A 15,132-nucleotide genomic window follows, 5' to 3' on the forward strand; every position below is an offset into this window, starting at 1 on the left:
CCAGTTTCGTTGTATGACGTTCCTAAAACACTGAACCTTTTTCAAAAAGAAAGCCTTTACAATACATTTACAATAACAGAAAGTCAGTAGCCCCAATATTACAAGGACATATACATGTGCTTAAACGTGTACATATAGGTAGTCCCAGAGTTCAATATGACTAGTTGCATGCCTGAAATTAAGCACATGTATTGTTCTGATTACAAATCTATCCTTTATTTCCTCCAAAAGAACCATAAAAATCACACTTGACCTATAATCAGCCCCCCTACAGTCTTAACTTTGGCACTTGAAGTTTTTTGAGGCATGCAATAAAAATAACAAGTCAGAATTTTTTTTCAATGCAGTTTTTATTTTGGTATTCTTAGTGGATTTCACCCTTTGGGTCATTTAATTAGTCGTCTGATTTTCCTGTGGGACTTAGTAAAACTAACAGTAGTTCAAGGTCTAGAGTTGCTGATTTATATTCAGGGAAAAGGCTGTTTCCCTTAAAATGAACCTGAAAATGTGGGGCTGACTTACAGTGTCGACTTAATATTCAGAACAATACAATACATATTTTAGCAGAACTGGAGCCAAATTTTTTTTAAAAATAGATGAAAACAATCGTGGCTACTAAACTAACCATTTTGATGGCTGTGCCAGTGCAGGTGGGTCAGATTTTGCAATTTTCAGCAGCACTCGCATTGGGTTTAACTCATGATGAGGTGGTTCTATTTGAGCCATTTCTATCAAAGTGATGCCCAGAGACCAAACATCAGCCTTATAATCGTAAGGCCTGTCTTTAGATGTCTCACACATTACCACTTCAGGAGCCATCCTGAAAAGAAGAGTGATATACAATTAAAAAATGAACTATCACCATTTGCAGCAAAAAGCATACTGAAAAATTGACTTAATGAAACTTTTGCATCTTAAAAAAGGTAGATGCCACACTCTTACTTCCTATATTTTTCCTTACATCTTAGCAAAACCATATACTTAATCAAAAGTGCTATGACAATATTAGTTCATGCTAAAATGTTAGCAAAACAGTACACTTACCAATAAGGTGTGCCAATAAAAGAATCTCTTCTTTGTATTGTTCTTGTGTTTTTAGCTGAGACTCCAAAATCCGCTTGAAGCAAAGAGTAAACATATTATTCATCAACTACCCTATCAAGTCTTCCTTATGTATAAAATAAGGATATCTCATTTATTTTGAGGATACTTTTTGTTCTACAGTAGCATATGTAACAGTTCTTAATTAAGGTCTAGTGCCTGGAACAAAGAAACAAAATAGCCATATGTTGTCTAATCTGTACAAAGTAACTTTATAGGCTCAACACTTGAGAAGGTTAATTTTGCTCTGCAGAGAAAAGTGCAGAATCAAGACATCTGTCTTTTCCAACACAAACACTGAGCGGCTATAGGACTGCAGATACTAGACAAAACTTGACTGCCTTACAGACTTACTAAATCAGAAAGGTTATTTTATAGTGTTTGCCCTGAATACATGTATTTTTTTTTAAATAAACATTTTCAAGACTGAAATTACTACAAGCAACCAGATAGGGGTTAGATTTTTTTCCCCCAAATGGATCTAAAAGTGAATTCAGTCTCTTTAGTTACTCATAATTTTATATAGCCAGGATGTATCCACTGTACATACACACAAAGGGGATCTTCCATGATGAGATTTCTCTGTGAAACAGTGTCTCGGTCATCTCTGCAGTACTGTAAACCAATTTCAGGATCTGGGGAAACTCAAAGGGCTCAGGTACAAGCTGGTAAAGTGGACTTCATGTGAAACAAGGAAAATGGGCAGAGACGTTTTCTCAGGCTTCCGCACTAGTCCTAAGAAAATCACTGCTTGTTTGTTTGGATGAATATTGAAGCAGTACCTAGAGGCCCAAAATAAGATCAAGCTCCAATCTGCTTGGTCCTTAACCTAACACTGTAAGGCCCCACTTACACATTATACTTACGGTGTGATTTACCAGTTAATCATGCCCTAAGTTATGACCCAGCTACACATTCAGCCACTTAATGGCATGATAAAACAAACCATGAGCTAAGTAGGTATTCCACAAAAAATGGATAGCAAATTTGTAGCTTCTTCTTATGATGCCATTAATTGAATGTGTGGCCAGGTGCTCCTCTGTGGCTAGGAACCCTGCCAACTGAGGGGCTCTCAGCCACCGTTTCCAGCCCTGCAGCAGACAAGGCCAGCAGAGGTAGCAGCATTCCCGGCACTGTCCCTGCTGTCAGCTGCTGGGTTCACAGCCACGGAAGCCAGTGCGGGGGGAGCCTGGGATCGTGATTCTGGGCTCCTCTTGCACTGGCAATTAGAGCTGATGGGATCTAATGCACTATCTCACAATCACACTTCCTGCCATACATGTATGGCATGATAGGAGGTGTGATTATGTGGATCATGCATTAGATCCCATTACTTTATCGGCATGTTGAGAGGGGCCCTAAGAAACAGTCCCTGCTCTAAATTTTCAAGCTTAGTAGAAAAGAAAACAGGAAGGATTACTTGTGTTCCTTCCAGATGGGCAGCAAAGGCACGGGCAAAGCAATGACATCTTATAGAGTCATCTTAAACTTTTGAACTGGCTTCAAAGTTGAGGATGTGTTCGCAATTAAAGATGTGTTTAAGTAATCTACTGGATAACTCCCTAATATCAAGATCCACAAGTTTCATAGTTTCTAGGGTCGGAAGGGACCTGAGCAGATCATCTAGTCCGACCCCCTGCCATGGCAGGAAAGAATACTGGGGTCAAATGACCCCAGCAAGATGTTCGTCAAGTGTATCGTGGTAATTCCAAACTAAATCAATGAGAGTAAGTTAAACACCAAAATGCCTTTTTAAGGATCTGTGTATAAGTGTCTTACCCCAAGTTATATAGCACAACTGGGAAATGAATGTGGCAGAGCTGGGGAGTGAAAGCAGCTTCTGACTAACTTCAAGAAAATTCAGTAGAAATAATGATATGGTATTTGTTCTTGCTCCCTTTGAAATCTATGGGAAGTTTGTTAAATATGATTAAGACAACTTTAGGTTTACTCATGAGTAATTTTGTTAACATCCAAAATATCTATTGAACTACTAAACCTTCTAAAATTTATATCCAGGTATAGAAATACTAAAGAGCACCAAACTACAATTTAGGCAAAAATGCTTGACGACAGCTAACAGAAAAATACTGTTTATTTCTAAATAATATACTTACCCAGTTTAATATCTCCATCCAGTGTAAAAAGAATATTGCCAGCTTTTAGATCTCTGTGAATTATCTTATTTTCATGCAAGTAGTTCAATGCCTCCAAAGTCTGCTTGCAAACTACTTTGATCTGTGGCTCTGTTAATGGTCTCTCAAGCTCTAAAAAGAGAAAAGCATGCAGAAATAAACAAAAATCATTTGCAACTTTATGCCTTGCTATTTACATAAAGTTCCAGATGGCTCATTATAAATCATTAAAAAAAATGACAGAAGTATAATGAAACTAAGTTTGCTTCATTTATTTAATTTCAGAAGTAAACAGCTGGAGAGAAAGCCTGTCCCCAGTAAAGATCTTGGTAGGACTTCCAACTGACTTCAGTGAAGCCAGAATTTCATCCTGGGTATCTGGGAACATCAATGTGTATATGAACTATCTATATATATAAAATAATTTGATTTTTTGTTCTAGATAGAGATCTCATATACAAAGATCTCATACTTGCAATGGTTAAATATACCTGCATTTAGGCACTAAATATATCAGACTTTTGGGTCAGTGAAATATAAATTATTAATTAAAATGTAATTTAGAGGAAGATAATAAAAAGACCAGCCTCTGAAAATACTTTTACACACAAACAGCTGGTTCCTGGATAATCCGACATGCCTACCCTTAATTAAAGTTGCTGATATTCATGTAAGCATTGTCAAGATCAAGTCCCCAGTTATTAATATAAACAACGCGACATTTTCAGAATCATGGGATATTTCAGAAGTTAGACAGTAAATTACTATGTACTACAGTGTGGTAGTTGTGTACAAAACTGCAATATTAGCAAATATTTTAAAACTATAGTATTGACTATTCTTCAGGATAGCCCTTCATAAAATATAAGGATACTTACATTTCAGAATAGCATATATGGAATTTTGAAAGCAAAAGCCTTCAAATATTTAATTTTTCTTATTTCAACCTGTTATAAGATTTCTATTTGAAACAAAAACATATATTTACCCAACATTACTGCATCTACTGCTCCACCTGCACAAAATTCAATCAGGATCTGTGTACAAATACAAAGATGCATGTATTAAAAATAAAGTTACTCTACTGAATTGGAGAGTTTAGAAATCAGGACACAGCATCTAACAGCAGGGGCCCTGGGCCCTATGTTCCCTTATATCGGGGTGTCAAACTTGTGGTTTGGGGGGCCAGATCTCGCTGATCCATGCAGGCCACTGGACCACCCCCACACACCAATCCCAGTTCTGCTTGCTGCATGTGGGCTGGACCGAGTGCCACAAGCCCTGCACAAAGAACAGGAGGTCAGTCCAGGGTGTTTGCAGCATGCAGTACCCGAACACACAGGCCCTTCATGGCTGGCTCTGGGGCCAGTCGGAATTGGGCCCTGCTGGAACCAGTGCAAAGGGCTGGGCTGGCAGGGTGCTGCATGCAGTGCGTGCCCTGGCATCTACGCCCCAGTGCTGCGTGCAGCGCACACAGCCAGTCCAGCCTTCATGCACCAAGTGTCAACCCCAGCGTTCACTGTGCATGTGGTGCCAGCACTGAGTACACACTGCTTGTGGTATACAGGTTGGACCCATGTCTGGGGCACTGCAAGCAGCACTGAGTCCAGCCCATGCACCCCAGTAGCACGTGCCCCATGCCAGCCCCACATGTCACATGCAGAGCAATCCCTGGTGCCAGTGCATGTTGCATGAGGGCTGAACTTAGCACTGCAGGCACTGCACAGGGTGTCAGTCCTGGCCCAGCCCACAGATCAGCCCCGCAACCCTCACTCAGCCCATGGGCCCTGAGGAGTCTGACACCTCTGCCTTATGTTACCATAATACATTGCTTTACCAACCTCTGTAAAATGGCAGCCGCACTAGTGCACACCTGTCACTTTAAGAGGGGAAGAGGCTGCTTGAGAAACAGTCTGCAGGTGTGGCAGGAGCCAATTAGAGTCATCTGACCAGAAAGGGGTGGGGCTTGTAGCATATGAACCCAGGGCCTGAGCTGGTCAGGGAGTCTAGGTGTGAGTGTCATGGACAGAGAAGTTCCTGGGCAGCAGGGCTCCTGGGTTAACATCTGAGTGGGGGTAAGTAACTCTGCTGGTTTGTGGAAGGGATTAAGGGGAGGCAAGGAGGTCCCAGCTGGCCCAGAAGGGAGAGAGGGGCCAGAGAGCTCAGAGATTTATAGTCCAGGATGGGGCATGTCAGCAAGGTTAGGGAGTCCAGAGGTCTCACTGGCCCAGGAGTGGGGACAGGGCCCTGAGATGAGCCAAAGGCTGAGGAGGGCCACAGCTGGAGACTGGCGGGGCTAAAGGAGCCCAGGAGTTTCTACAGGCCCAGGAGCAGGGCCAGGGCCCAAAGAGAGGGGCAAAAACTGGGGGTCACAGCCAGAGACTGACAGAGCCAGGGAGCCCCTAGCTCAGGAGGGGCAAGGACTGGGGCTGGGAGTCAAAACCTGTTACACACTATCTAATAAAAAAGATTCAGTGAGGTTTTAAGTAAATTGTTCTCACACTTCTAAGAGACCCTTAGACAAAAAATGTTAATTCAAGTATAAAAATTCCACATTAAAAAGATTAGGGTCAACTGGAATCTGGTTGTGGGTATTATTTGCATAATTACTGAACACTCAAATCTCAAAACTGCATTGTACTCCTGGACTGCAGTTTCCCTGCTGAATGAATATGATTAGTACAAGAGCCAAATAATTTGCTATCGACATAAACAGCTGCCTTATCTTCTAGCTTCGTTCAGGTGAAGCAGAAAAACTATGGTACTTACATGGCAGGGGTGGGGAGAGCAAGAAATCATAAAATAAAGGGTCAATAACATTTTTTTCTAATTTAAAACCCTCTGACTTATTTTTCCATCATTCTTCCTTGCCAAAAAATCAGTAAGGTATTTTCCTTGGAATAGCAGATTATAGTGGAGGAATCCAACACTGGTCTCAATTCTATTGTTGCACAAAAAATATCCTAGTTAACTTGGGAGAGAAACCAGGTGGACTTGTAACAACAACAAAAAGGCAGATAAAGTTGATACAGAATACAATTAACACAGGAAAAACAAAAGCCTTAATTTATGATGCATATAATGTGCTACTTCAGAGCATTAAGTGTTCCTTGCAGCAGGCTTAAAACAGTCAAATTACTCAAAACAGACCCTGCTAAACCTGCCACACCATTATCCAATTTTATGCATGGCAGAATAGCCAGTACAGATTTGTACAAGTTAAACTTAAATGAAGAAAGGGAGAAGTTGTTATAGGGCTGGAAAATGAATATAGGAAAAGACTACAAAAATACATGTATTTTCTAAAATTGTAGTTTAACACCTCATATTTTGATAAATGTCCTGGTGAAGAAAGTTTCTAAAACTGACAGAAACCAGAAGGCAATGTTTATGCTTTCCTGATTGTTGCCCGGCTTGTTCTAGAAATTTAAGTTAAACAGATTGTTGTTAACCCATAATCAGTACAGACAAACACTACATTTTTTGCCTTTTTGCATTATAAAACAGCAAAGGCCAGTGTTCTAAAATAATATTTAAGGGCAAGAGAAAAAAATGGCAACTTTTTTTTTTTTAAACCAAGTTATGGCTCAGAGAAGGAATACATCACAGTGTGTGCCTACCAAATATAAGAAAGAAAATTTGGTTTTCAAGTACTGAAAGCTGACAACACAAATTGGTCCTAGAAAGATTATTTTCCTTTTTAGAAATTATTCAATACAAATTTATTATGATGATGATTAAGCCATACAAACAGCTTTTGCTATTTAATCATTTTGATATTTTTGGAATCTAAATTTCAAGTGGTGTAACATCCTGAAACAGCTACAGATCTTAAAACTGGCTCACGCAGTGCTACTTCAGGCTCCAGCTCCTGATGTTTTCCCAACTACTTTCTTTCTGCAGAAATTGTATTGCGAGTTCTCAAAAGCTGCAACTAAACAGAACTGCAAGATTTTCCTACCCATGAGCAGTTAACCGAGCAGTAAAACCTATCACCTTTCCTTTCACCACCCAACTACAGAGCAACAGTCTCAAGCAAGCAGCAGCAGGCACAAGGTGCCTTAGGGTACAAATTATATGGCACAAGACAGCACCATGGTAAGATGTTCCAAACCTGAAGCAGGATGACTGTGCTAGTACGGCACTGCACACTCCTAGAGGAGCAGGGCTTATTGACCTGTATGCAGAGCCACGCTAATGGTTCTACTTGTGGTTCAGGAGCTAGTGCACACTGAGCCAGTGCAGCATGCCTCAGCGTTGCTCCTTCTTGAACCACATAAGCATCCCCCATCTTCAGCTAATGAAGAATATCTGGAGCAGGGTCACTGGGGGATGCAAAACTTCTCACTGGCCTGAAGAAAGAATGACTGCCTGTGGCTCCATCACCAGCCATGGTACTTCACAAATGTTAGATTTTTTTTTCTCCTAATCCAGATTGGAATTCTCCACAATTAGTAACACTCTTCTGTATACCAACATCTACAGCAGATCTGCAAAGCTCTCCAACAAAATACAAGCTATTCACTAAATATTTTATACTGTGTGCCAATAATGACTCATATTTAGACTGTGAAATCCTCAGTGCTGGGAACGTGCCTAGCTTATTTGCAAAGCCTTTAGCACACGTTCAGCATTACATGAATTCATAATAAAATAAGGCTTATATGGGGCCTTTAAACTTCGAATATTTTGACTAGTATATATATTATTTTAAAATAATATACATGCATATAATCATAAAGAACCAACCTATGTATGCACTTAGTTTGGTACACAGAAAAAAACAGCCATTGACAGAAAATAATTAAGATCAGAACAGACAAATAAAACTGCAGGGGAACTTTAAAAGGTACACATTGACTGCAGGGGTTACAATACGGCCATGATGGTAATGCCAAGTTCATAGTCTTTACTGCAAATCAGTGTCTTTAATGCTTTTTTTTTGTTTGTTCCTAAGGCTATCTGGAGTACTTGATCTTACATGGTAGGATTGTAGATCTTAACATATTTAAGGTTCTTTATTCTAAAATGGGTATTTCATTGGTTAGTAAGGTCTTGTTGCCCTTTGATAATTTTTACCACTGGGATGATGCTCTAGTGATCAGGACACCAGCATAGGACTGGAGTTCAAGTCTTTTCCACAGATTAACAAGTGTGTCAAGACCACAAAGTGTGTCTTCCTGATCCTCAATTCCCCATCTGCTAAATAGAGATACCATCACTGTCCTAATCTGCCTTTGGCATTCTGGGAATCACTGCCTGTCATGTATGCTGACACTGTCTCATCGTTTCTTTGTACTGTCCTGCCTATCTATCTGTATGTATGCATCTCTAGTCCTACACTTAAATGATAAATTCCTTGGGGACAGGGTCTTCTTTGTCTTCCATCTTCGTCAAGTGCCTAACACAAATGGGTCCTGATCCTTGAATAGGGCTAATAGGTACTACAGAAATATAAGAAGTAATATCCCATAGAAATATTGTGGACAAACACTTCAGAGACTGAGGCATTAAGGGTATGGGCACAGGATAGGTAAACTGACTTCATGATATAGTAAAAGTGAAGTGGACATATGATGTACATAAGGCTGTGCAAAACAACAGCGTTCCACTTTGACTTCCGTTTCGACAGAACCGTGTTTGGTTTCGAGTTTCGTTTTGTTTTGAAAGCACTGTTCCGGTCCACTGTCAAAATGGCTTTGCTGTTTCGACATTTTGCCCATTAGTTATAATGGGGAAGCATAAAACAGACTATAACTTTGTCACTTCTTGCCCAATTCTGATGAACCTTGCAGGGAGGCTAGCCCCTTCTGAGGGCATGAAGCCTGCCAAGTTTCAAGTCTGGGGGTTTCTGGGAAAGCACCTCAAGCTGCTGGGGAGCAGGAGCACTGTCCTGTGATCTGGCAGGCAGACCGGGGGCCCGCACCCCCGGGAAGAGTCCAGCAGAGCCCCTGCAGCCCTTCTGGTTCTGCCCGCCGGTTCACAGGATGCTGCTCCTGACACCTGAAACCCAGCGCTGGGGAATGGAGCCCAGCTGAGGGAAGTGCCTCCTGCCACCGGGCTCAGTTCCCAGCAGTTTGCAGAACTGGGAAACTTAGCCCAGCTGGGGGAAGCACCTCCCGCTGCCGGACTCAGTTCCCACCGCTGGGTTCAATGCTGAGAACTGAGCCTGGTTGCAGGAGGCACCTCTCCCCACCGGGTTCTGTTCCCAGAGGCTCGCAGCCCCGGAGAACTCAGTCTAGTGGGGGGGAGGCACCTCCCGCCACCAGGCTGTTCCCAGCAGCTCGCAGCCCCATGCAACTAAGCCTGGTGGCGGGAGTTGGAGCACAGCACCAGCTCTGTCCACCTTCCACCACCAGGCTGAGTTCCATGGGGCTGGTGGAGCTGATCAGAGCGCAGCCCGGTGGCGGGAGGCAGGGAGAACCAGGGCTGCGCTGAGAGGCTCCGCAGTCCCATGTGGCCCAGCCCGAGTGCAGCCCTGGCTCTCTCCTACCCCTCACCACCTGCATGGCTGCTTCAAAATCTGAAACATTTCCAACTGTTTTGACTAGCCTCGTTTCATTTTGAGGCTGTTTCGAAGCCCTTTTTCACTTCAATTTCACTGTTCTGCGCTTGAAACGAGTAAAAAAAGCATTGAAACAAAACAGCCAGCTAAGCTTTGCACAGCCCTAATGTACAACCCTATTATGTAGTAATATATGCTCAAATCTGAGGTAAGTCACCCCTTCAAAATATGCAAGAACTGTAATAAAGGTATTAGTAAGATTCCTATTTCTAATTTGTCTGTTCCCATAACGGGTTTTTGGCTGAGCTGGCTGTTTTAAAACAAACTGGTGCCCCTGCCACCTAGTGGCCAGCCACAGTAATAGCACACAGTACCAACAGCAAGCTTGAGCAGGCTGGCCATATGTCTGGTACTTACGACAGAGTAACTTTACTATGGAATAAAATCTAGAGTAAATGACTCTCTAGTAATCCTACAGTGTGTCAGCACATATTAGATTTTCTTAATGATGTCCACAGCAAGGGATGTGAAGGCTAATGAGAAGGGTTTCTACAAGTATGTTAGTACCAAGAGGAGGTCAGGAAAAGTATGGGTCCCTTACTGAATGGGGGAGGCAACCTTGTGACAGAGGATGCAATAAAGACTGAAGTGCTCAATGCCTTTTTTGCCTCCATCTTCACAGGCAAGGTCAGCTCCCAGGCTACTGTACCGGGCAGCACAATTTGGGGAGGAGGGGAGCAGCCAACAGTCACAAAAAAATAGGTTAGGGACTATTTAGAAAACCTGGACATATACAAGTCAATGGGGCTAGATGGGATGCACCTGACGGTGCTTAGAGAGTTGGCTGATGAGACTGCAGAGCCATGGACCATCATCTTTGAAAACTCATGGCAGTAAGGAGAAGTCCCAGATGACTGGAGAAGGGCAAATATAGCCCCCATATTTAAGAAGGGGGGTGGGAAAAGGAAGATCCAGGAACTACAGACTGGTCAGCCTTACCTCAGTCCCTGGAAAAACTGTGGAGCAGATCCTCAAGGAAATCATTTCTAAGCACTTGGAGAAGTGATTAGGAACAGTCGGCATGGATTCACCAGGGGCAAGTCATGCTTGACCAACCTGATTGCCTTCTACAACAAGGTGACTGACTCTGTGGATGCAGGCATGTGCTGTACCCTGATTTTCAGCAAGGCTTTTGATGCGGTCTGCCATAGCTTTCTCGCAGGCAAGCAAAGGAAGTATGGGGCTGGATGAATGGACTGTAAGGTGGACAGAAAACTGGCTGGAGCTCCTGGTTCACTTGTCATTCAGGCTTTGATTCATCCCACTGTTTCTGTTGTTTAATAAATCATTACGTTCAAAAGTAAAATATATCTTTAAATCTCCCAGGATATCTACTGGGCAGCGGCAGCACCAGCCTCTTCCCGGGTGGGGGGGCTAGACTTTGAGTGGGCAGGCTTAGCTGTGTGGGGCAGGCAGCAGCGGTGATGCTGGGGCAGGGAGCAGGAAGGGCAAGCTACCCCCCAATGTTGCCCCTTCTAGTTCTTTGTAATTAAATTGCAAACTTCTTAGGCTGAAAATTATGTCTTCCTTGTACAGTCCCCAGATTCGTTTTTTCTAAATGAATATAATCTCGGAGGTCCTGAGATAAAATATATAAATACTGTATAACAAGATTACTTGAACAAATAATTAGTCGTTGCAAGATGATTAGGATACTGAAGTACATGCAAAAGACATGGATTTTTGGTGATATCTTTTACTGGACCAACTGTATAGTTGGGAGAGATGTTAGATGAGCTTTCAGGCAGTCTGCACTAACAGCACTCCAACTCCACTAAATAATTATCCAAGCGTTTAGGAATAAATGCGAGAAGATCTGACTGAATCTCTTATTAGATTAGGAAAAAAATAATTTCATTATCTTTTTTTCAATATTTTCACATAAATTAAACATAAGAAAATACTTACCCAAAGATTATTTTCATAATAGAAAGCATCAAGAAGCTTGACAATATTTGGATGATCACAGGATGCTAGAATATCAATTTCAACCATGTAATCTTCAAGTTCTTCTTCTGATTTAGTATCGATCACCTTTGCAGCAGCCAAGACTTTGGTTTCTTTATTCTGAGCCTACAAAACAAAATCGGATGGGAATGTCTTCATTTTTAAGATATTCAGCACAGGCAAACAGACAAATATCAATTATTTCACCTCCTTAGATTCTACATCTGCTTGGCCACTCTACATGTTACAGGTATCATGCAATTAACTGGTTACTTGCACAATTACCTTGAGACCAACTACACATGCAAAGTACCTATCACACCATAAAAAGCTCCAATCAGCTATACAATTAGACCTGGACAATGTGTACTAACTTTATAGCTGGTTGCTACTATGCTTTAATTTGCATGTGCAACAGGGTCTCCCTAGTGGCTGGGAGCCCTCTCCCAGTGGTAGGTGTGCACCATGCCCAGCTGGGGCTGGGAATCCTTTGAATGAAGAGACTCTTAGCCCCAGCATCTGCCGGGACCCAAGCCTGCAGCTGCAGACACTGGATGCCAGGACACAGCTGGGTCCTGGCAGCCAGGAGGGTGTGGCTGCCCCAGGTGTGCATGAAGCCCCCCAGGGCTGGAATGCCTGGAGCTGGGGATCGTGTGTGTCCCACATAGGTGTTTGGGGCACCCCTGCAGCTGGGAGCCCTTCAACTGAAGGGGGGCGTGTAACTGTGGGAGCTTGCTTCTTGCTGGTGCAGGGCAATAAGGCACAATGGGATCTAACGCACAATCCCACAATCATATCTCCTGCCATGCACATGGGGCATAGCTGGGGGTGTGATTGTGTAGACCATGCATTGGATCCCATTATTCCTTTACCTCCATGTGTAGAGGGACTCCTATAATAAGTATGTAAAAAAGTATCAGCCTACAGCCCCTGGGGGGAAAAAAAAGAATATCTAAATGGTAAAAGACTGTGAAGTACAGAGATGACCCAAGGTAGCTTTGTATGTGCTAGGTATGGAGCCAGAAATAGTCTAAGCAATGCACTGCACTGGACTAATTTTTTTTCCCTCCTGCTGTGCAGAATGGGGGATAGGAAAGTGAACAAGTCACCATTCTTTCTTCAAATAATTGCCACACAGAGTCTACTCCAGGTGTCTAACGAGCAGTTCTCTCTGCAGGAGGTAGAAAAGGAGTCTTAAAAAGCAACTGTAGGACAGTTCTACAAAGGATGGGAGCTGAACTGGAAGTCCAAACACCTTAAATATAAGGGCTGCTTTTATTCTTTAATTTCAGCTGAATAGAGTCAACAAGAAGTGTTCTCACACTGCTCGTAGCTTTTTGCGGAGAGAGTTAAAGGTCAATCTATCTCCATTTAGAGGTTATCCATGTGGAGTTCGGACAGGTTCAAGACTGTCACAGTAAATAAGGACTTTTCAGGCCATCGCATAAATCATGCAACCATAGTACACAGAGGTTCCCCTGCTGACGTTCCCATTTCTGAAGCATATAGAGCTGCTAACTAGCATTGCTTTTAAGTGTTTACCTTACCTGAGTGCTCCTAAATCAAATGCCAGTCTTAGAGCTTTTCTGCAGCCACTCTTCAAATAAGACTCCTCTCCTGTTTATTCTATATAGCTCAGAAATTAAAACGTCATGGAAGGTACCTTTATCTTATCCATATAAAATGCAGGAATTTTGTTTCACGTTATGAAGACACTTTTAACACTGAATGTGGCACCCACTAGATATACATTTCAGACCCAACCCAACCATCTGGCGACAGTAATAATTATATTCTGTTTGCACAATTCATAGATGTAGGGTCAGAAGGGACCTTGTAGATATTCTAGTCCGACCCCCTGCCCTGGGCAGGAGAGAACTGGCCTCAAATGACCCCAGCTAGATAAACGTCAAGCCTTCTCTTAAAGACCCCCAAGGTAGGAGCCAGCACCACTTCCCTTGGAAGTTGGTTCCTGATCCTGGCCGCCCAGACTGAAATAGTGCTTTCTAATGTCTAGTCTAAACCTACTCTCTAACAACTTATGGCCGTTATTCCTTGTTACTCTGGGAGGTGCTCGAGGGAACAAGGTCTCTCCCAGCCTCCACTCGTCCCCGCACTAGTAAGTTTTCAGACGGCCACTAGGTCCCCCCTCCTCCTCTTGTGGAAACAGGTTCAGGTCCCGTAGCCTCTCCTCGTATGGTCTGCCCTGCTGTCTCCAGATCATGCGAGTGGCCCTCCTTTGGACCCTCTCAATGCTGTCCACATCCCTCCTGAAGTGCGGCACCCAGACCTGGACGCAGTACTCCAGCTGCGGCCTGACCAGTGCTGCACAGAGGGGGAGGATCACCTCCTTGGCCCTGCACATGATGCATCTGTGGATGAACGACAAGGTGCGGTTGGCCCTACTGACCGTGTCCTCGCATTGTCGGCCCATGTTCATCTTGGACTCAACAATGACTCCAAGATCTCTTTCTGCCACCGTGCTTTTGAGAAGGGAGTTCCCCAGCCTATAGGTACACTGCTGGTTCCTACTGCCTAAGTGCAGCACCCTGCACTTGTCAGTATTGAATCCCATCCTATTTTCATTTGCCCACCCCTGTAACCTGTTCAGGTCCTGCTGTAATCTGTCCTTCCCTTCTAACATGCCCACCTCACCCCACTGGGCATGTTAAGGAGGTGTCTGGAACTGGAAGAATCTAGCCCCTCCACCTTACCTACAGAGAGGGGGATGAGTGAACAATTCCCAGCAAGACAGAGGTGATAAGGCAATGAGAGGGACAATAAGGAAGACCCACAGAACCAAAAAGGAAGCTTTGGGCAAGAGATGGACATGGTTTCATAGTAGGGAGGTCTGGCTAACTGTGGGACAAGCCAAGGTCAGAGAAAGCTAACACCTCTGAAGAGATACTGCTCACGGCTTCTCTTCAGTAGAAGGAATCTGAACACTCGTAAGTTTTTTGCTTAGTCCCAGAGAACTTTTCCAGAGTCCTGAGGAAACTAAGGGACTGCAAATACATGTAGGTGCATTTATTTTGACTAGATCTTGTATATTCAGTGCAGGGTGTATCTGTATGATGGGGTAACTATCAGATAAACTTAAAGAGTTATACTGTTAATGTGGAGTGCTTAAGATGACTAAGTTATGGAAAAAGGCTGCCTCAGCTGCCAGGAAGACTGGGGTATCTCAGAAGCATGCAAGTGTAGATGGGGCCCACGACAACCAGAAAACTAGTTAAATTTTGATATCACAAGCAGAGGAGAAACATCACCTGCTGAGCTCTGCCAGGAACAATGTGGGGAGGACAGGGTGAGGCTATGGGGATGGAGGAGGCCTCATTTGTCCGGGGTAAAACATGAAACTGCACCCTGCTGGGTAAGGGGGGA

The 15,132-nt window shown here is 43.3% G+C and overlaps 1 protein-coding gene across 2 annotated transcripts in view; it reads right to left on the reverse strand.

Moving 5' to 3' along the window:
• SLK (STE20 like kinase) overlaps positions 1 to 15,132 on the reverse strand; it is a 65,734-nt gene that overhangs the window by 23,966 nt on the left and 26,636 nt on the right. For both annotated transcript variants that reach the window (XM_019555877.1, XM_019555878.1), the window contains exons 2-6: positions 11,710 to 11,874; positions 4,225 to 4,273; positions 3,219 to 3,368; positions 1,045 to 1,117; positions 626 to 820 (exon numbers count right to left, since the gene is read on the reverse strand). In XM_019555877.1, the coding sequence (XP_019411422.1) occupies positions 626 to 820; positions 1,045 to 1,117; positions 3,219 to 3,368; positions 4,225 to 4,273; positions 11,710 to 11,874 (632 nt within the window). The remainder of the gene's footprint in view (positions 1 to 625; positions 821 to 1,044; positions 1,118 to 3,218; positions 3,369 to 4,224; positions 4,274 to 11,709; positions 11,875 to 15,132) is intronic.

This window comes from Crocodylus porosus, unplaced genomic scaffold, assembly GCF_001723895.1.
Source record: "Crocodylus porosus isolate Cpor-Errol unplaced genomic scaffold, CroPor_comp1, whole genome shotgun sequence".
In the NCBI taxonomy this organism is placed as follows: domain Eukaryota; kingdom Metazoa; phylum Chordata; order Crocodylia; family Crocodylidae; genus Crocodylus; species Crocodylus porosus.